The sequence below is a fragment of the Bombina bombina genome, chromosome 2 (assembly GCF_027579735.1).
Source record: "Bombina bombina isolate aBomBom1 chromosome 2, aBomBom1.pri, whole genome shotgun sequence".
NCBI lineage: Eukaryota > Metazoa > Chordata > Amphibia > Anura > Bombinatoridae > Bombina > Bombina bombina.
The window spans coordinates 174355149-174377641 of record NC_069500.1 but is presented as its reverse complement, the minus strand read 5'-3'; the positions used below and the strand labels follow the sequence as shown (position 1 = coordinate 174377641).

At 38.1% G+C, this 22493-nt stretch overlaps 1 protein-coding gene across 1 annotated transcript in view; it reads right to left on the bottom strand.

The window, feature by feature from the left end:
- PIK3R1 (phosphoinositide-3-kinase regulatory subunit 1) overlaps window positions 1-21897 on the bottom strand; it is a 115558-nt gene extending 93661 nt beyond the window's left edge. Inside the window, 1 exon segment of the mRNA XM_053701351.1 lies at window positions 21355-21897. Coding sequence (XP_053557326.1) covers window positions 21355-21688 — 334 coding nt within the window. The 5' untranslated portion in view covers window positions 21689-21897.
- Between the last annotated feature and the right edge of the window lie 596 nt (window positions 21898-22493).

Genomic DNA, 22493 nt, shown 5'->3' with positions numbered 1-22493 from the left:
CAACCATGCAAACCAATTTGATGCAGCGTATGGTCTGAGCACTGACAAGCTGACTCCCCACCCCTTCAACCTCTGCAGCAATGTTGGCAGCACTCATACGTCTATTTCCCAAAGACAAACACTGGATATGACCCTGACCACGTGCACTTAACTTCTTTGGTCGACCATGGCAAGGCCTTTTCTGAGTGGAACCTGTCCTGTGAAACCACTGTATAGTCTTGCCCACCGTGCTGCAGCTCAGTTTCAGGGTCTTTGCAATCTTCTTATAGCCTAGGCCATCTTTATGTAGAGCAAAAATATTTTTTTTTAAATTGTCACTGAACACTGAATTTAACACACCTGATCCCTATTCACAACTGAGACCTTGTAACAATAACGAATCACATGACACCAGGGATGGAAAATGGCTAATTGGGCCCCATTTGGACATTTCCACTTAGGGGTGTACTCACTTTTGTTGCCAACGGTTTAGACATTAATGGCTGTGTGTCGAGTTATTTTGAGGGGACAGCACATTTACAGTTATACAAGCTTTTCATCTTACTATTTTACATTGTAGCAAAGTGTCATTTCTTCAGTGTTGTCACATGAAAAGATATAAAATATTTACAAAAATGTGAGGGGTGTACTCATTTTTGTGAGATAATGTACATTTGAGTCACCACCTCCTACTAAGAATGAGCAAGAATTCAAAGTATATACGTATATGAATTAGTGATTGGCTGATGGCTGTCACATGGTACAGTAGGAGAGGAAATATACATAACTGAAATTTGTAAAATAACAAAAATTAAAAAAAATCTACTACTCAGAGTTCAGACGAGGTGCTATTACATTGTCTTGTTATCATGCACTTGTTGGTTATGCAAATCTACTGTATTTACTGGTTTATCCAAAATCTCTCACAAGTAGTAGTAATTCAGAGACTTTTTTGGAAAGTAACTGAATTCTATATGATAGTATGAAGTATTTCCTTATTACTAGTACAGCACTAGTAACAGGACTTGACAAGTTTACTCAAAATCTATCAACCCGCACAAAAAGTTAGGAACAAGTAATTTTTGCAGGTCATATGATACTAAATTACAAATAAAATGTATATTTATACACAATTTCAGGAGAACACAACAGGTTAATTAACCTTTAGGTTGCCATAACACAACAGTAATTGGTACCTTGCATGTAGTCTGTGTGCGCTTAACCAACCAAGGGGTTAATAGGCTACTATTAACTATGCACTAGGTTGATCAAGCTCATTATGGAGTGGGAGCACCAAGTCTAGCCTACTTTGAAAAGCTAATGCAGTGTGAAGGTGCTGCTATGGGTCTCTGTACACAATAATGCTGTAGGGAATCAGAAGTGGTTTAAACCACAAAGCTGCTACACAGTGCAGGATCGCTATACTCTATGACAATGCAGGGATCCGCCAAAAAATAGAACACAAGAGTTAAATAGGTAGTCTACTTATTCTTTATTACTTATTGTTACATACAAGACAAGCATCCTGCAACGGGTTCCACTTCTTTAAGCTTGTAAGAAGTACATGAAACTTTTAGATAATCATTGTTTGTTAGCAGCCAAAAATGGCTGCCAAGCTTCGCTTACGGCTTTCTTCTTGTCCAGTTAGCCGTTTTCATTTATGACAGTTTAGAAATGCACATTTAATGTTTCAGTCAGCTATTTTAAATTGCACATGCACAAATCAACATATGAAAGGAACAAAATTAAAGAGTTGATTGTGAACTTAACATACCAAAACATACATGTAATAGGTGGGCGGAGCCTGGTGACCATTTTCGGCTCCTAACAAACTATGGATATTTAAAGGTTTCATGTAGTTCTTACAAGCTTATAGATGTGGGACCAGTTGCAGGATGTTTCTCTGGTAACAATAAGTAGGTGCCTACAGAAAGAGAAGCACTCTACCAGGAAAGAACAGCTTAGTAGCTTTTTCTATGGCGAGTTACCGCCTGGGAGAAGCCTCTTTTAGCCCAATTGTGCTTTTCACAGGTGAGAATTGCCTGGTATTTTGGAACTGTTAGGTGGGAGCAGACTGATGTACCTCAGGAAAGTTCTCTTCTGTGAAAAGCACAATTGGGCTAAAAAGAAGCTACTCCAAGGTGGTAACCAGGCCACAGAACAAGCTATTGAGCTGTTGTTTGTCCCTGACAGATTGCTTCTATTTCTCTATTTGTACTCTCACATGTGGAATTGTAGGTCTGAGACAAATATTGTATTATCTATATACATATCAACTGGTGAGAACTTGCAGTGGACTAGTAAGAATCTAGGCTTTTACTATATTTAACAGAGTGGACTAGTAACTAATCTATAGTAAGATTTTTGTATCCACTTACAGACAGACGCAGGGCCACGCTCAATTACATTATATCCTCAAAGGGAAAAAAAAAAAAAAGTAAGGAATCTAAGATCTCAGTTTATATACAAAAACCAAGACACAATAAGCACTCATACTCATGGAAAAATAGTATTAAATTATTTGAATAATCTGTGCCAGGGATTCTCAGATATGGTGACTTGACACATTAGGTTGTTTTATCAACATTTGAGGATGTAGCAGAACCAAGCCTGTCCAATGCATGCACGCCATAGGTTAAAAAATAAGCATTAGTTGCTAAATTATTATGCTTTCATTTTTATGTGGCTTAATTAGATTAACTAGTTCACCAATAAAAAAAAAAGCTTACAATATAACAAATCATTTTTTATCTCTGTGTTGCACATTATTGCACAAACCACCACTGGGTGCAATTTATTCTTAAAATAAATATGCAGTGACAATATATATATATATAAAAAAATGTTTTGGGGCAAATACTACATATTTGAAAAGCAAAATCTTGTTATCAGCCAGTTAATTGCAAAGTCATTTGGGAGCAAGGTTGATGGAACGTAAGCAATAGAGTCTGTCATAACTGCACTTCAGTGGAGCCAGAGATTTGACTTATTGATTTAGATAACAAGCTATTTTTTTTTTCTTCCAACAAACCCACTATATACTGCCATGTTGAGGGCTTCTTGCTTTATACTCCGAGCATAGACTACCATGAAACTTCCTGGCTTTCTCGAACAGGATTTTACCAGCTCAGACAGGCTCAGTCTGGTATCAGATTTATTAGTGCAGCCTCTAGGTTAACCCCTTAAAGGCTAAAAAGAAATCCAACATAAATGTTCACAAGTTAAATTCTGTTCCCTCTTTAGAGCTTATTGTTCCAATCTTGCAGACAGCAGTGCTTAAAACTGACAGAAATCACAGGGCTACTAAAATATATAAAACAAAAAATCTTAATATATGCTTGTTGTATTGAGAAGCTACAAAGTAAACAATAGTCTAATATCAAAAGCTTTTATATAATATCCTATGTAAGCTTTGGTTTCGATACATAAGCAGCAGATCTTGACAAATCCACTGGTGAAACAAGTAAAATTCTTATTTGACATCTTTGTACCATAATGAAAATCTATGGGGTATGTGAAACAAATGAAAATAAAAATGTATGTGAGATAGATATATAGATACAGGTATACCCCGCTCATACAGCGGGTTAGGGACCAGAGCCCCGCTGTAAAGTGAAAACCGCCTTAAAGTGAAACAAGACAGTTTGAGCTTTCTTTTCACTTGCCAGTGTGTTTAAAAACATGTTTGAACTAAAATATATTAGAGGTGCAATAGTGCTACATTTAGTTTAACACTAGCACAGCACAGTAATCAATATTCAATAAATACTGCACCTGTAAAATAGTGTCAATTACTGTTGTAAAATTTGTCACACTATAGCACTGATACACAGATTACACTGTAATGCAACTAAGCATAACAAAATGGTGCCAGTCACTTTTCTCGCAATCTCACGATGATTATAGCACTGTTTCAAAATCCTTCAAAGTTCTGTATTAACAAAGCGCTGTATACCTGGATAGATAGATGATAGATAGAGATAAAAATAACAAGAGTATTGCATTGAGCAATGATACTTTTTTTTATTCGACTAACTATACATTTATAAGATGACAAGCTTTCGGAAGAATGTCTTACTTTTTCAAGTCTGAAGCAATACTGCAAAATATATATAAAATCGTATTCATTGTAAAACAAGGTTTGTTTGTTTTTGTTTTTAAACAGAAAGTGTTATATTCTGCACTCTTCATATAATTTACTGTGAAAACATTACACAGGGCAGACTTTACAAGCTTAAAGGGACAGTTTAACCTTCTGGAGTGTATTAAATTGATTACAAATAGATCCTTAGCCTTTTTATTTGCATTTGAAATAGCTGATTTAGCCTGTAGTATCACTACCTATAATGAAACTTTCTATACCTAGGTATAGGCTATTGACAAACTATATAAACACAGCCAGCAGAATAAATTACAATCACAGTGGAAGGTGGAAGAGATAAAGCTCTAAAATGTTAATTTTCAACTGTTCTAAGTACAGTATTGTAATATTCTTTATTTATAAAGCGCCAACAGATTCCGCAGCCCTGCCTATGGGTGCAAGCATAAAAGTACAACGGAGAAACAATACAATAAAAGACAATTAGACAAATACAAGGGGAAATTGAGGGCCCTACTGTATGTTGTATTCTCATGTATTTTATACACTGCAGCTGGTATAAAAAAAAGTCATGGGGAACACATTCAGGCAAAAACAACTTAAAAAAAACAAAAATGTATCTCAATATTGTTTATTATCAAAAATGTATACGAACGTTTAAAACGTATACCCACTCGTCTCTATACATCTTGACCATACACACATTTATAGATTACATAAAGTATATTACAATAGTTTATAAACCAAGGTGGAAAAGTTACTAGTCCAAGGAAACATATCTTGAGTACACTAATCTCTCTTTTTCTTTCCTTTTGTGATTCAGAGCACACAATGTTAAGCAACTTACCAATGTACTTATTAGCAATTTTGCTTCATTCTCTTGATATCTTTTATTGAAGGAGCAGAAATACACCACTGGGAGCTAGCAGTAAACACTAGTTTTAGTTTTTTACACTTCCACTAGTGCACGGCTGCTCCTAAGCCTACTGAGGTATGCTTTTCAACAAGGAATACGAGAACAAAACAAATTGGATGATAGAAGTAAAATGGAAAATAGTTTAAAATTGCATGTTCTGTCTGAAACATGAAAGTTTCATTTTTACTTAACTGTTCCTTTGAGGAATGTTAGCTCCTGTAGTGATTAAAGGGATTACTGTGAATCTAGAGACTGCAGGCAAAAAGGTATAACATTTGTCAAATTGAGTATTATCACAAACTCACAAGAGTGATGTGTTAAATGCATAACTTGTGGGACTGTAAAGAGTTAAAAGGGACAAGAAACACCTTGAGCTTTTTTATATAAAATATTTAGTTATACATAATGAAACATTGAAATATTTTCATTAACTTGTCCCTTTTTCATGTAATTTAGCTCTAAAAACTTGAAATGTACTGATTGGTTTTAAAGGACCACTAAATGCAGTAGAACTGCACAATTAACAAGTGCATAATAAAAAGACAATGCAATAACACTTTGAATTTCAAATAAAGCAGTAGATTATTTTTCTGTCAAATTTATTTTTTCTCCTATATTCCGGCCCCTTTATCATGTGACAGCAATCAGCCAATCACGGACTAGTATACGTATACCATGTGAACTTGTGCACATGCTCAGTAGGAGCTTGTTCCCCAGAGTGTGCATATATAAAAAAAAGACACTGAAAAATTTAATAATGGAAGTAAATGGGAAAGTGACTTAAAACTGCATGCTCTATCTGAATAAGATTTTATATTGACTTGAGTGTCCCTTTAACTGGTAAGTGTAAAACAACGCATTGTATAATAATTTTATGACCATGGCCAGCCTTGATTTCTGCAGACTAAAGAACCAAATTGGCTTCTACTAAAAAGGCAAATGATTGGAAGTACAACTATTCAAAAACATTTACAGTAAAGAGGATGTTTAAGGGATTCAGCTCTTGAGGGCTGTGTGTGAGATCACTGGATCAGATGAAAATTCCTCAAATTAAAACTAAAAAATTCAAATTTTCTTTAAAAAGCAAAAAAATATAATCTATTATGGGGGGGGGGTTTGTCTTGTAAATTTTGTCCAGGGGAAGCCCACAACCCAAGACTTTGAAAACCCCTGAGATAGAATATAATTTTAAACATATTTCAAATTAACATCTGTTATGAAATTTGCTTTGTTCTCTTGGTATCTTTTGTTTAAAAGCATATGTAAGAGGGCTCAATGCATTGGGACACATGTCCTGTAATTGGCTCACCTGAATTGTTCTGCTAGCTCCAGTAGTGTATTGCTGCTCCTCCAATAAAAGATATCAAGAAAATTAAGCAAATTTGACAAGTAAACTGGAAAGTTGTTTAAAATTGTATCTGAACGTAAAATAATGCGTTTCATGCCCCTTTAATTGGTTTTTAAATTGTTTAGACTTGGTCAATATTCTGTAATACAACAGAAATTGCTTGATTACAGGTGTTTAGTGTACAAGAGAACTAACCCTGTTCATTAACTACATTTTACATATTTTTCTATAGCGGTACATTATCAGAGGTTGACAAAATACTGTGAAGCTAGACATTTTTCTATGAGTCAGGGATTATTTTTAAAAAAAATACCTGTGTAAAATTATCTAAAAAGTTTACGTCCAGATATAGAGGGCTAGGACCATACTACCGTAGGCTAGGCTAAGGTAATAAAGCAAATCACAGGCTATATAAATTTCCTGTGTTATTAAAACCAGGCTAAATTGGAGAACACTGTTTAAAAACATGCAGCATCATATCTCAGTGCCTCTATAACATCCTTAAAGGGACAGTAAACCTAAAAAAACAGAATTTATGCTTAACTGATAAATTACTTTCTCCAACGGTGTGTCCAGCCCACGGCGTCATCCATAACTTGTGGGAATATTCTCTTCCCCAACAGGAAATGGCAAAGAGCACAGCAAAAGCTGTCCATATAGTCCCTCCTAGGCTCCGCCCACCTCAGTCATTCGACCGACGGACAGGAGAAAAAACAGGAGAAACCATAAGGTGCCGTGGTGACTGTAGTTAAAGAAAGAAATTCATCAAACCTGATTAAAGAAAACCAGGGCGGGCCGTGGACCGGACACACCGTTGGAGAAAGTAATTTATCAGGTAAGCATAAATTCTGTTTTCTCCAACATTGGTGTGTCCGGTCCACGGCGTCATCCATAACTTGTGGGAACCAATACCAAAGCTTTAGGACACGGATGAAGGGAGGGAGCCAATCAGGTTACCTAAACAGAAGGCACAACGGCTTGCAAAACATTTCTCCCAAAAATAGCCTCCGAAGAAGCAAAAGTATCAAATTTGTAGAATTTGGCAAAAGTGTGCAGGGAAGACCAAGTCGCTGCCTTACATATCTGATCAACAGAAGCCTCGATCTTGAAGGCCCATGTGGAAGCCACAGCCCTAGTAGAGTGAGCTGTGATGCGTTCAGGAGGCTGCCGTCCGGCAGTCTCGTAAGCCAATCGAATGATGCTTTTCAGCCAAAAGGAAAGAGAGGTAGCAGTAGCTTTTTGACCTCTCCTCTTGCCAGAATAAACGACAAACAGAGAAGACGTTTGTCTGAAATCCTTTGTTGCTTCTAAATAGAACTTTAAAGCACGAACTACATCTAAATTGTGTAACAAACGTTCCTTCTTTGAAACTGGATTCAGACACAAAGAAGGCACAACTATTTCCTGGTTAATATTCTTGTTGGAAACAACCTTTGGAAGGAAACCAGGTTTAGTACGCAAAACAACCTTATCTGAATGGAACACCAGATAGGGCGGATTACACTGCAAAGCAGATAACTCAAACTCTTCTAGCAGAAGAAATAGCAACCAAAAACAGAACTTTCCAAGATAACATCTTGATATCTATGGAATGTAGAGGTTCAAACGGAACCCCTTGAAGAACTGAAAGAACTAAATTCAGACTCCAGGGAGGAGTCAAAGGTCTGTAAACAGGCTTGATCCTGACCAAAGCCTGAACAAAAGCTTGAACATCAGGCACAGCTGCCAGTCGTTTGTGTAACAAGACAGATAAAGCAGAAATCTGTCCCTTTAGAGAACTCGCTGATAATCCCTTATCCAAACCTTCTTGGAGAAAGGAAAGGATCCTGGGAATTTTGATCTTACTCCATGAGAATCCCTTGGATTCACACCAACAGATATATCTTTCCATATTTTATGGTAAATTTTTCTAGTTACAGGTTTTCTGGCTTGTACCAGAGTATCTATTACAGAATCCGAAAACCCACGCTTAGATAAAATCAAGCGTTCAATTTCCAAGCCGTTAGCTGGAGGGAAACTAGATTTGGATGTTCGAATGGACCTTGTACTAGAAGATACTGTTTCAAAGGTAGCTTCCATGGCGGAGCCGATGACATATTCACCAGGTCTGCATACCAAGTCCTGCGTGGCCACGCAGAAGCTATCAAGATCACCGAGGTCCTCTCCTGCTTGATCCTGGCTACCAGCCTGGGAATGAGAGGAAACGGTGGAAACACATAAGCTAGGTTGAAGGTCCAAGGCGCTACTAATGCATCCACTAGAGTCGCCTTGGGATCCCTGGATCTGGACCCGTAGCAAGGAACCTTGAAGTTCTGACGAGACGCCATCAGATTCATGTCTGGAATGCCCCATAATTGAGTCAACTGGGCAAATATCTCCGGGTGGAGTTCCCACTCCCCCGGATGGAATGTCTGACGACTCATAATCCGCCTCCCAGTTTTCCACTCCTGGGATGTGGATCGCAGATAGGTGGCAGGAGTGATCCTCCGCCCATTTTATGATTTTGGTCACTTCTCTCATCGCCAGGGAACTCCTTGTTCCCCCCTGATGGTTGATGTAAGCAACAGTCGTCATGTTGTCTGATTGGAATCTTATGAATCTGGCCTTTGCTAGTTGAGGCCAAGCCCAGAGAGTATTGAATATCGCTCTCAGTTCCAGAATGTTTATCGGGAGAAGAGACTCTTCCCGAGACCATGGCCCCTGAGCTTTCAGGGAGTTCCAGACCGCGCCCCAGCCCACTAGACTGGCGTCGGTCGTGACGATGACCCACTCTGGGCTGCGGAAGCTCATTCCCTGGGACAGGTGATCCTGGGTTAGCCACCAACGGAGTGAGTCTCTGGTCTTCTGATCTACTTGAATCACTGGAGACAAGTCTGTATAGTCCCCATTCCACTGTTTCAGCATGCACAGTTGTAATGGTCTTAGATGAATTTGCGCAAAAGGAACTATGTCCATTGCTGCAACCATCAACCATACTACTTCCATGCACTGAGCTATGGAAGGTCGTGGAACAGAGTGAAGAACTTGACAAGCGTTTAGAAGTTTTGACCTTCTGACATCTGTCAGGAAAATCTTCATTTCTAAAGAATCTATTATTGTTCCCAAGAAAGGAACTCTTGTCGACGGAGACAGAGAACTTTTTTCTATGTTCACTTTCCATCCGTGAGATCTGAGAAAGGCCAGAACGATGTCTGTGTGAGCCTTTGCCTTTGAAAGAGACGACGCTTGTATCAGACTGTCGTCCAAGTAAGGTGCCACTGCAATGCCCCTTGGTCTTAGAACCGCTAGAAGGGACCCGAGTACCTTTGTTTAAATCCTTGGAGCAGTGGCTAGCCCGAATGGGAGAGCCACAAACTGGTAATGTTTGTCCAGAAAGGCGAACCTTAGGAACTGATGATGATCTTTGTGGATAGGAATATGTAGATACGCATCCTTTAGATCCACGGTAGTCATAAATTGACCCTCCTGGATTGTAGGTAAAATTGTTCTAATAGTTTCCATTTTGAACGATGGCACTGAGAAATTTGTTTAGGATCTTTAAATCCAGAATTGGTCTGAAAGTTCCCTCTTTTTTGGGAACTACAAACAGATTTGAGTAAAAACCCATTCCTTGTTCCACGGTTGGAACTGGGTGTATCACTCCCATTTTTAACAGGTCTTCTACACAATGTAAGAATGCCTGTCTCTTTATTTGGTTTGAAGATAAGTGAGACATGTGGAACCTTCCCCTTGGGGGTAGTTCCTTGAATTCCAGAATATAACCCTGAGAAACTATTTCTAGTGCCCAGGGATCCTGAACATCTCTTGCCCAAGCCTGAGCGAAGAGAGAGAGTCTGCCCCCTACTAGATCCGGTCCCGGATCGGGGGCTACTCCTTCATGCTGTTTTGGTAGCAGCAGCAGGCTTTTTGGTCTGCTTACCCTTGTTCCAGCCTTGCATCGGTTTCCAAGCTGGTTTGGTTTGTGAAGCATTACCCTCTTGTCTAGAGGCTGCAGAGTTGGAGGCCGGTCCGTTCCTGAAATTGCGAAAGGAACAAAAATTAGACTTATTCTTAGCCTTGAAAGGCCTATCTTGTGGGAGGGCGTGGCCCTTACCCCCAGTGATTTCTGAGATAATCTCTTTCAATTCTGGCCCAAAAAGGGTTTTACCCTTGAAAGGGATATTAAGCAATTTTGTCTTGGAAGATACATCCGCTGACCAAGACTTTAGCCAGAGCGCTCTGCGCGCCACAATTGCAAACCCTGAATTTTTCGCCGCTAATCTAGCTAACTGCAAAGCGGCATTTAAAATAAAGGAATTAGCTAACTTAAGTGCGTGAATTCTGTCCATAACCTCCTCATACGGAGTCTCTCTACTGAGCGACTTTTCTAGTTCCTCGAACCAGAACCACGCTGCTGTAGTGACAGGAATAATGCACGAAATAGGTTGCAGGAGGTAACCTTGCTGTACAAAAATCTTTTTAAGCAAACCCTCCAATTTTTTATCCATAGGATCTTTGAAAGCACAATTATCCTCAATAGGAATAGTAGTGCGCTTGGCTAGTGTAGAAACTGCCCCCTCGACCTTAGGGACTGTCTGCCATAAATCCTTTCTGGGGTCGACCATAGGAAATAATTTCTTAAATATCGGAGGGGGGACAAAAAGGTATGCCGGGCTTCTCCCACTCATTCACTATGTCCGCCACCCGCTTGGGTATAGGAAAAGCGTCGGGGTGCACCGGAACCTCTAGGAACTTGCCCATCTTGCACAATTTTTCTGGAATGACCAGGTTGTCACAATCATCCAGAGTAGATAGCACCTCCTTAAGCAGTGTGCGGAGATGCTCTAATTTAAATTTAAATGTCAGGTTCTGCCTGTTGAGAAATTCTACCTGAATCAGAAATTTCCCCATCTTACAAAACCTCCCTCATGGCCACTTCAGATTGGTGTGAGGGTATGACAGAGCAATTATCAGCGCCCTCCTGCTCTACAGTGTTTAAAACAGAGCAATCGCGCTTTCTCTGAAATGCAGGCATTTTGGATAAAATATTTGCTATGGAGTTATCCATTACTGCCGTCTATTGTTGCATAGTAACAAGCATTGGCGCGCTAGAAGTACTAGGGGTCTCCTGCGTGGGCAAAACTGGTGTAGACACAGAAGGAGATGATGTAGAACTATGTCTATTCCCTTCATCTGATGAATCATCTTGGGCAACTTTACTATCTGTGGCAGTACTGTCCTTACTTTGTTTGGACGCTATGGCACAATTATCACACATTTTTGAAGGGGGAGACATATTGGCTTCCATTCATACAGAACATAGTTTATTTGAAGGCACAGCCATGTTAAACAGGCTTAAACTAGTCAATAAAGTACAAAAACCGTTTTAAAATAAAACCGTTAATGTCTCTTTAAATTTTAAACAGGGCACACTTTATTACTGAATATGTGAAAAACTATGAAGGAATTGTTCAAATTTAACCAAATTTTCACCACAGTGTCTTAAAGCATTCAAAGCATTGCACTCCAACCCTTAACCTGAGGAAACCGGAGCCGGTTACAGTTTTAACCCCTCTACAGTCCCAGCTACAGCCTTTGCTGCGACTTTACCAAACCCAGGGGGGTATACAATACCAAATGAAGCCTTCTAGGAACCTTTTCAACTACTTTCAGAACCACACACATGCAGCTGCATGTCCTGCTCTCAAAAGTAACTGCGCAGTAATGGCGCGAAAATGAGGCTCTGCCTACTACAGAGAAGGCCCTTCCTGACTGGGAAGGTGTCTAAACCAGTGCCTGATGTAAAAAAATGTTCCCCAAAGTTTATAAAGTGTGAATTTCAACATAAAGCTGTATAAAATGCCCAAATAAAGCAATCAATCTAGCCCATAAAAGTGTCTACCAGTTTTATAGCCCATATTAAGCCCTTTATTCTGTTTGAGACTAAGAAAATGGCTTACCGGTCCCCGTGAGGGGAAATGACAGCCTTCCAGCATTACACAGTCTTGTTAGAAATATGGCTAGTCATACCTTAAGCAGAAAAGTCTGCCAACTGTTTCCCCAACTGAAGTTATCACATCTCAACAGTCCTATGTGGAAACAGCAAACGATTTTAGTTACTGCTGCTAAAATCATATTCCTCTCACAAACAGAACTCTTCATCTTTTTCTGTTTCAGTGTAAATAGTACATACCAGCACTATTTTAAAATAACAAACTCTTGATAGTAGAATAAAAAACTACAACTAAACACCACATAGTCTTCACCATCTCCGTGGAGATGCTGCTTGTTCAGCGGCAAAGAGAATGACTGGGGTGGGCGGAGCCTAGGAGGGACTATATGGACAGCTTTTGCTGTGCTCTTTGCCATTTCCTGTTGGGGAAGAGAATATTCCCACAAGTTATGGATGACGCCGTGGACCGGACACACCAATGTTGGAGAAATAATGTTATATAATTCTGCACATAGTGCAGAATTATATAACATTATTTTAGTGCTATCGATATAAAACCTGTTTTTCCCTTTTAATTTTTTTTAAAATATGCCTGTTTTACAGACCCGCTCTCTGCCCAGCGGGTCTGTTTTTTTTTTTTTACACAGCGCATCGGGCCAGCTGTATAGTCACAGCCCGGCCCGACCGCGCCATAACATTAAGTGCAGCTCGCTCCTGCTCTGTCTGACAGCAGGAGCAAGCTGCACTTAATGTTATGGCGCGGTCGGGCCGGGCTGTGACTATACAGCTTGCCCGATGCGCTGTGTAAAAAAAAAAAAAACAGACCCGCTGGGCAGAGAGCGGGTCTGTAAAACGGGCATATTTTAAAAAAAATTAAAAGGGAAAAACAGGTTTTATATTGATAGCACTAAAATAATGTTATATAATTCTGCACTATGTGCAGAATTATATAAAAAATTTTAGGTTTACTGACCCTTTAAATAAGTCAGAACATTTTCATGCCATTTATTTTCTTGTATATAAAACGAAATCTAATATTTTTAAAACTTTGTTATTTTTTCCCACTGGATAAATATACTACCGCCATCTCTTTACCATTATAAAATTACTCCATACATGATATTTATTTACAAGCTCTATTTCCATCCTTCCAACCACTCACACAAAAGCTACTCTCTAGTATGGTCCCTTTAGACCGGTAGATGTATTAAACAATATGAAATGCTATACAAAGTCTCACATAAAACTCTAAAATGTGTTTAACCATAAATAATTGTCAAAAAATAAAACACGTCTTAATTAGTAATAATTCTGAAATTAGCCCGATTGAATAATGCCTCTTACCACATGGCAACATCGTTTAAGAGGAACTGGCAAAGGATTACATTTAGCTATGCTGTTAGCCAAAGATGCTGCCACAGGATAAAGACTGCATGCTTAAAAAACCAACTTATCCTGCTGGCATACTGACAAGAAGTATCTCTGATGGGCAAAATTAGTAGCCCATTAGACACCCCCTTTTTATGGGGGGGGGGGGGGGGGGAGGTAAAAAAAAAAAAAAAAAACAGCCTAACTACATTAGAATTAAAGCCTGTTATATTTCCCTATTAAAAGTTTAATACAAGCATTATTTATCAGTGATTAATACAAATATACGTATACAAAAAGAAATGCTTTAAAATAACTGAACACATAGTTTGTGAATTATTTGGCAAATTAAGAGCAATTCATGAATACACCGCCACGTTGCATGCGCTTTTAGCGAAGGTTAGCTAGGAGAGCTGTAAATAAGCTTATGATTGTTTAGATCAGAGCACTATATAGAATGTTGCAGGGCCAAGTACATTTCACCATATGTACAGTATGTATGATGAAGGTGGGAGTGGAACATGTACATTGTAATGTTTTAGGATGTTCCTTAAACATTGGGGGAGGCTCAAAATAAAAACACATTTAGAAGTAAGCTTTATTGATATGACATTTAGTTACTTAAACCACCATATGTAAATAAAATTAAGAAGTGTTGTGCGCAGTCACAAACTTTTATTTCAATAACATGACAGCGTCAACATTTCCTAACATCTTCAACTGTGCATGCCCGTAGCCGCTTTAAGATTGAAATGCAAGAGTACATTTTCCTCCCTGGTCGAAATTTGCTACCGCCATGTGCGCATTTTTGTCATTACTTAATCATATTCCACACATTCTTTTCAAACAAATGTGGAGTGCGAGTACATAATTTTGAGCATGCGCTCATGAAGGTAGCAAATTCCGACAAGGAACCAAATCCGATAGAACATCAGCTCCTAACCATTCATCCCTTCTTTTCAAGAAAAGATACCAAGAGAATGAAGACAAATTGATAATAGAAGTAAATTAGACAGTTGTTTAAAATTGCATGCTCCATCTGAATCATGAAATTAACTTTTGGGATTCATATCCCTTTAACACTATTGACCCTGCACTTGTGTGTATTTAATCCCTGCAAAGAAGTTAAACACATACTAGAAGTGATGCTCAGGGCCAGAGGAGCATTGCAGGTCCAAAAATTTAGAAGTAAGAAACTTTAGGTCATCTCTAGGATATACAAACAGAGAAGCACTGTATTAGAAATAAACAAAAGCTCAGTGACCTGTTCTGTGGCGAGTTACTACTTAGGGCTTGATTTCTCAAGCCCTACTCCTCCCTATGACTGCAGGTTCTCACAAGACAAACCTGCAGTCAGAATTTAACAAGCAGCGGTTATCAGTCCGCTGCTTCCTACCCTGTTCTCCACCTCTTAGTATCCGACCTGGGAGATTGACAGCTCCTGCCCGCTTGTAATTGGCTGTGTGCGGGCAGGGGGCAAGGTTGAAGTACATCAGTCTGATCCTGCCTAACAAGTTCAGTCCAGCCCCAAAATACCGGTCAATCCTCTTCTAAACAAGAAACATGTCAACCTCAGAAGATCATATGGCCTTCTTTGGGCCTCATCAGTGAGGTGCAGCCATATTCCTCTAAGCATATTGAGCAAGGAGTCCACGTCTGGTTTCCCTAATCACGGTGACTTCCCCAGGGTCATTATTAAAATAAATACAGAAAGATTCTATCAATATGTATCTCTCGATATCTCTAATTTTGAAACACATACATATATACACACACACACAGTGCCCTCCACTAATATTGGCACCCGTGGTAAATATTAGCAAAGAAGGCTGTGAAAATCTTTTGCTAAAATAAATACACCAAAATACTCTGCTCTTATGGATATCAAACAATTGCAAAAACAACACAGGCTTATCCAAAAAAATATATATATATTTGTTAAATATAAATGTGTGGCACAATTATTGGCACCCTTTTAGTCAATACTTTGTGCCATCTTCCTTAGCCAATATAACAGCTCTGAGTCTTTGCTTAATCTATAAAGATGACCAAGCAACAAAAATCCCTCAATTCATAAAGACATCTAAATCATAATAATCTTAACTTTTATTTTACCTACAAGACTGATGAAACAAGTATAGAGTATCTTGATCTATAGCTACAACATCACAACAATATTATTATTATGGTGATGTAGGTGACGGTTTGTAGTTTGAGACTTTCTGACCCCAAGACACAACTAACTTTTACAATTCTCCAGCTGTGATCCTTAGAAATATTTTGGCTACTCAAACCATCCTCTTCACAGTGCATCGAGGCGATAGAGACACAAGTCCTCTTCCAGGTTGATTCATAACATTTACAGTTGACTGGAACTTTTCAATAATTGCCCTGATATTAGAAATGGGCACTTTCAATGCTTTCCTATTTTCTTATAGCAACTTCCCATTTTGTGAAGCTCAACAACCTTTTGCCGCACATCACAGCTATTTTCCTTGGCCTTACCCATTGTGATGAATGACTAAGGGAATTTTGACTATGTGCTACCTCATTTTTATACCCCATAATATCAATGGAATATATTTCAAATATATTTTTCTCATATAAATTCATAGGGGTGCAAATATTTGTGCCACACATTGAACAAAGATATATTTTTTGGATAAACCTGTGTTGTGTTTGCAATTGATATCCATGAAAGAGATTTTATTTTTTTAAATTATATTTTATTTGGCACATGCACCACCGGGCTGACCACCCTGCTAAAAAATTAAAACAGCAATATGGAACACTCTTACTGACTTCAGTGTCAAAGTACCAGGGTGCAACAATCAACATGTTACACTCTCTGGATTTAAATAACAGAAACTATGTTTATTGTGAATGTTTTTGAGGCCTTTACCACTTCCCTGAAAAGATTCACATTAAATAGTTGCTGTGATTTAAATCCAGAGCGTGTGACCTGTTGATTGTTCGTGTGTGTGTGCGTGAGCATGTATTATATATATTTTATCTTGGAGAATCTAAACCAGAAAGTCATGGCCTAATTTTAGGACAGCAGTGGCTCTCTGGATACTGGGTTTGTCAAGCTCCACTCTAAAGAATTAGGACATTAATTTGTTTGACTATTATGTCCCTTTAAGACTTGACTGATATGTTCTTCTATAGCATCACAATAGAAATCTCTTGTAATTACAAGGTGTTTATTGTCCTCGTTAAAGTAGAAGTGATATCTACATACAAAATAAGATAGTAAAGTACGAGTGTCTAAGCGCTAACACTGAAATTGAAATTGCCCCAAAACCACAAGACTACTATTTTCTTACAAGAAAGGTTGTGTTCTTCACCCAATAAACACTGAGAATGCAATTCATATCTGCATTTATATGAAAGAAAATTACTGGGAAATGGCCTCAACATGCAATTAATTTAGTAAAAAAAAAAAAATATATATATATATATATATATATATATATATATATATTTTTTTTTTTTTTTAAAAGTGAGAACAAATATGGACGTAGTTTCATTATCCTACATTTACGTAAAAAAAATTAGGGCATTTGGTAATCAAATACCACTCTTGGAGCGCCACAAAAAGCCTATGATTTCTAAATGTTTCACATAAAATGTAACTAGGAGAACCTGCCTGACTAACCTGTGTTAAAGCAAACTTGCTAACCTGTTTGTAGACCATCAGAATTGGAACTAGTAATCCTTGACCTACAACATTTCACAAGTTATTAATATACACCCCTGACTTTGCATCATTTCAACCCTTAGTCCTTGATAAAAGGGACATTTTACACTAGATTTTTTATTTGCATACATGTTTTGTAGACAATACATTTATATAGCCCATCTGGTAGTGTTTTTGCAAAAATGTAGTTTTTTTTTTTTAACAACATTATGCTGATTTGCAGACGCCTAACCAAGCCCCAAAGTGTCAGATGTACGCACGTTTACAGACTCCCGATGGCTCCTGTTTGTGTAATCTGTCTTTTCATATGCAGTGAAGGGGGGAGTGTCTGCTGCTTGCTTCCCCAGCCCCTTTCACTTGGTGTCCCAGCCTAACCTCATCAACTGTGCTAAACTTGGAGATTCTAAATAAGTTTTTAAAAGGTTTAATACTGGATTTTTAAATCAGTATCTGTGCATATTCTTCTTTATAGTAGTGCATTACATGCAGTTATATAAAAATTGGTGTATATTGTTCCTTTAATAGGAGCAGCTCTAGGCATGCTCAGTCAGATCATATTATAAGATACATTATCATCTAGTCTAGATTACTGACTCAACCTAATGACTACATGGTCACGTGTAATTTATTCAGAATCCCTTCTATTTATAATTGATCTTATTTCCTCCTTTTAAACTTTTTGTTTAAAAAAAAAAAAAAAAAAAAAAAGTCTTCCTCTACCGAGTAGCAATGTAAATTATAGGACGTTACATTTGTGAATAAAGTATAGTACTGAGCTCTCACTAACCAGAGATTTCTAGATACGTAATATTGACATTGAGAGTAATCACCTTGCTAAAACAGGCTACCTCATTTACTTTGTTAAAGGGACATGAAAGCCAACATTTTTCTTTCATGATTCAGATGCAATTTTAAACTTTCCAATTTAATTATTTTATCTAAATTTGTTTTGATCTTTTGGTATCCTTTCTTGAAAAGTATGCCTAGGTAAGTGCTGGATCAGCAACATACTACTAGCTGTACATCATTTGCATCTTGCCATGGACTCACCCAATGTGCTCAGCCAGCTCCCAGTAGTGCACTGCTGCTGCTTCTTCAACAAATAATACCAAAAGAATGCAGCAAATTTGCTATCAGAGGTAAATATGAAAATTGGTTAACCCCATCATTCTGGTATGAAGAGTTTAACATCGGAACAAACTAAATTGCTCAATCGTCTATGTGATCACGTGATTGCAAGGCTGGAATTGGATCATGGGGGACTACCTACCACGCCCCCAGTCTGATTTATAATTTCCTAAAAGCAGGAGGCTACAGGACACCATGTAAGGTAGAAGGTTTCATGCTGTCCTAACAGTAAACATTGCATGCTCTGAATAAAGAAATAAAAAAAATATTTCCATGTTCCTTTAAGCAGAGCTTGTATTTCCACATATCAATATATTAAAAAAAAAAAAAAAAATCATGTCACCTGTTGTACCAATAAAAGGAAAACATTATTATGATACTCCAGTCTTCAGATTATTTTGTTAAAAAACTATTATATTGCATAAAATCTAGAGGATCCCCAAGCAGAACCAGTTTTTAGCCAACAGGGAAACAAAATAAAGACAAGACATCTTCCCTATCAAGATGGTCTAGCTAGCGATAAAAGCTGTCAGATTTAAAAGATATGTGTATAAAAAGCAAGTAATCTGTCATTCAGAAGGAAAGAGGATAACATAGTACACTATCTATAATTGTAAATTAAATTATACTAGATTAAAAACACTTAACCATATCCAAAGTATTACTGTAACATTTCAAAATTTTATAAAATTATTAAAACAGTTAAGGCTTATTGAAATGCCAAAATCATTCATAGAAAATGGACTTGAATATGACATGTCTTGTGTAATGTGTTCTCAACCCAGTAGATGGCACTTTTGAGTTAAGTCAAAATGAAAAGACCTGCACCCAATAAATGCTTTAAAATATGAGTATAATCTGTATATTTATATTTGGATTGATAACATTTTTCACTACGGTATGAAGGCAATGTTTCTACAATTCAAGCTGATACTTGTATCATTTTGCAGAATAAAACTGCAGAATATAAAATGGCTAAATAAAATCTAGTCAACTAATATGAATATCTGCCATTCTGCAATATGGTTATGGTTAGAAAGAAATGAATCTTAAAAATTGCACATTACTGTAATGAATGAGGTACACATACGTTGATGAAAAATTAAAACAAGACAAATCTTCAAGCATGACAATAGCTTCAACAATAATTCCCTTCTTTAAATTGATTACACATAAACCTACTACAAATACAAGTACATGTAAATAAAATGTGTGGATTTTTCTAAAGTATTTACTTTTTACACGTTTGTTTTGATACTGAACATAGTCTTGGGACGGCTGTTTCTTTCACATGTGCACAGTCCCCAAACAGTGCCTCTCGCAGTAGGATGTTGAAACACAAGAGCTATTTCTATTTCTTAACTACATCAACCCATTCCCCTCAGTTCAGCAAACATCTGTTTAAGAATCTGGAAAAGCACATTTAAATGCAATATTGTTAATTCGCAAGAATGGTAAAATTGTATATAATTCAAATGATGAAATTTCTGTTTGGGTTGTGAAACACAAATTTGGGCTGTGAAATCAGATTTAAATGTATACTTTGCAGGCCCCGTTATATTTGTTGTATACAATATTAACAAAAATACTAATGAATAAGCAAAAACATTCAGCTTCTCACAAGCATCAATATGGTATTGACTACAGCAGCAATAAAGCATCATATATTGGGGATGGTGAAGATAATGTTCGAAGGAAAAAGAAGGCACACACCCAAACCCCAATATGCACTTTATACAAAGTGATTACCTCCATCAATGCGGTCAAAGCAAACATATACGTGCATGCACTTAACACATCCCAGCTCCAGAAGCTGTTCCCTTTATGCTTTGAAGCAAAATCCATTGAGAGCAACATCATAAATATATATACCGTATATACACACACACATGATATATATACCGTATATATACACACACATGATATATATACCGTATATACACACACACACACTATATATATACCGTATATACACACACACACACTATATATATACCGTATATACACACACGATATATATACCGTATATACACACACATGATATATATACCGTATATACACACACACATGATATATATATACCGTATATACACACACACGATATATATATACCGTATATACACACACACATGATATATATATGCCGTATATACACACACATGATGAAGAATGACAGTGACAAACCATGCTGTTTATGTATTATCTTACAGTAAAAATACTGCAGGGCTTTTAGAGGGTGTGTTACTGGGAAGAGAGCATCAGGATTTGGGTCTTAACATTAATTCACTGAGCAGTAAACAGTCTTACCACTCCAAGGAAACATTATGCAAGCCCTACAAGTGACAGGTCAAAGACCACTAGTACGAACAAAAGGCAAAGAGAATGGGTATATTGCATATTGACAACTCATACGACAGAGTAAAGTTGAAACCACTTTTTTAAAAAATAATAAACAAAAACCTAAAACAAAAGCCAAGACTATGGTAGTTAGCCTACAAAAAAACTGTGCAGTAATTGCCTAAAACCTAAAATCGTGTACGAGCAAGCATGCTGTAGCAATAGATTTAAAAACACTATAAACAAAGCTACATTTTACTGCAGAACTGTCACATTTAAAAATAGCCTTCTTAACTAGAACATATTAAAATACTTAACTGAAACATACGAGAAACAGTTATTAAAGGAAGCAACGAAGTAAACCATGAGGTAGCACACAATGATCTTTTATCAGAAGGCTAAAGTGCACTCAAGAGAAACTAGCAGCAGCAGCCCCCTCTGTCATCCAGTGGGCAGACAGGCCAAAGCCATGACAGTTGCATGCTCTTTAACACCAGACAACACGCTCCCTGCAAAACCATGTCAGCCTACAAAAGGAGGAACTCACCCTGCGCTTCTGCACCAGCCTCACCTCGGCTGGCACTTGGGGCAACCGGCAGCGGCCTAGGGGGCCTTGGTTTGGGGGTCGGAGGGCTTATCCTCTTTCTTCCGATGTACTCGACGTAAGTGCCCGGAAAGTCGCCTCTCTCTCCGGTGCTCTCGTTGATGCCGTTGAGCCATCCAATAAGATCGGGTTTGGCTTCGTTACCCTCCGTGCACCCTATAACCACTAGGGTGCCCCGGTTGACTGTTAAGATGTCGCCCACCTGCAGGTCGATATCCTCGTCCCTCTCCTTCTTATAGGGGTACATAGCCCGGTACTGGTATCCCTCCGCACTCATCTTGCACGCCTATACCGGTTAGTACTCTCCGGAAAATGCGACACAGTCCTGCTTGTGTATTCACTCTGTGCGTCCGCCGGGAGATTGCCTAGAATCGGACGCGCCAGAGCTAGCTCTCATTGCTATCCTTCTTCCTTCCTTTCTCGACGCCGCCGCAGCCCGAGCCCAGACAGAAGTCACACAGAGTAAGCGCGACGCAAGCAGCTAGATGGGAGGGAGCCTGGAATACGCTGACCGCCCAAACTGCGCAGGCGCAGAACCTGACACATTCACTGCTTTGCCACGGCTGTCAGGCTCGAGGTTGTTGATTGGCTTGCTCTTTAGGATAGGCGCGGTCTAGGGCAGCCATGTCTGAAATGGGCTGTATGGCTGCAGCCATGTGCTTTGGGTAAATATTATTTCTGGACATTGTCAGGGTTCTCTCGTATTAGTGCCAAATTATAATATTTTAACTCAAGTGAATATTGCACATTTTTACTGGAGCAATACATACACACAATCAAGTGTTTAAAATTAATACATTTAATTGGTGTATATTGTTGTTGAACACGTTCACTATCATCTTAACTCAAGGGATATGTAAGTTACTGCATTGTGTTTCTATCCCTTTTAAAATAGCTAAAACTTAGAAACACATTACAACGTTTAGGAGCGTACACAATTAAAAAGTAGAGGCCAGCTCTGCTATTCTTTCTTCTTGCCCGAAAAAAGGTCTAATAGTCTTCATTGTTCATATTTTGTTGTTTCTTTGTAACAGTTTTTATCGTTTTTAAATAAAGTGTGTTACATTTCTTTGCAAAATACT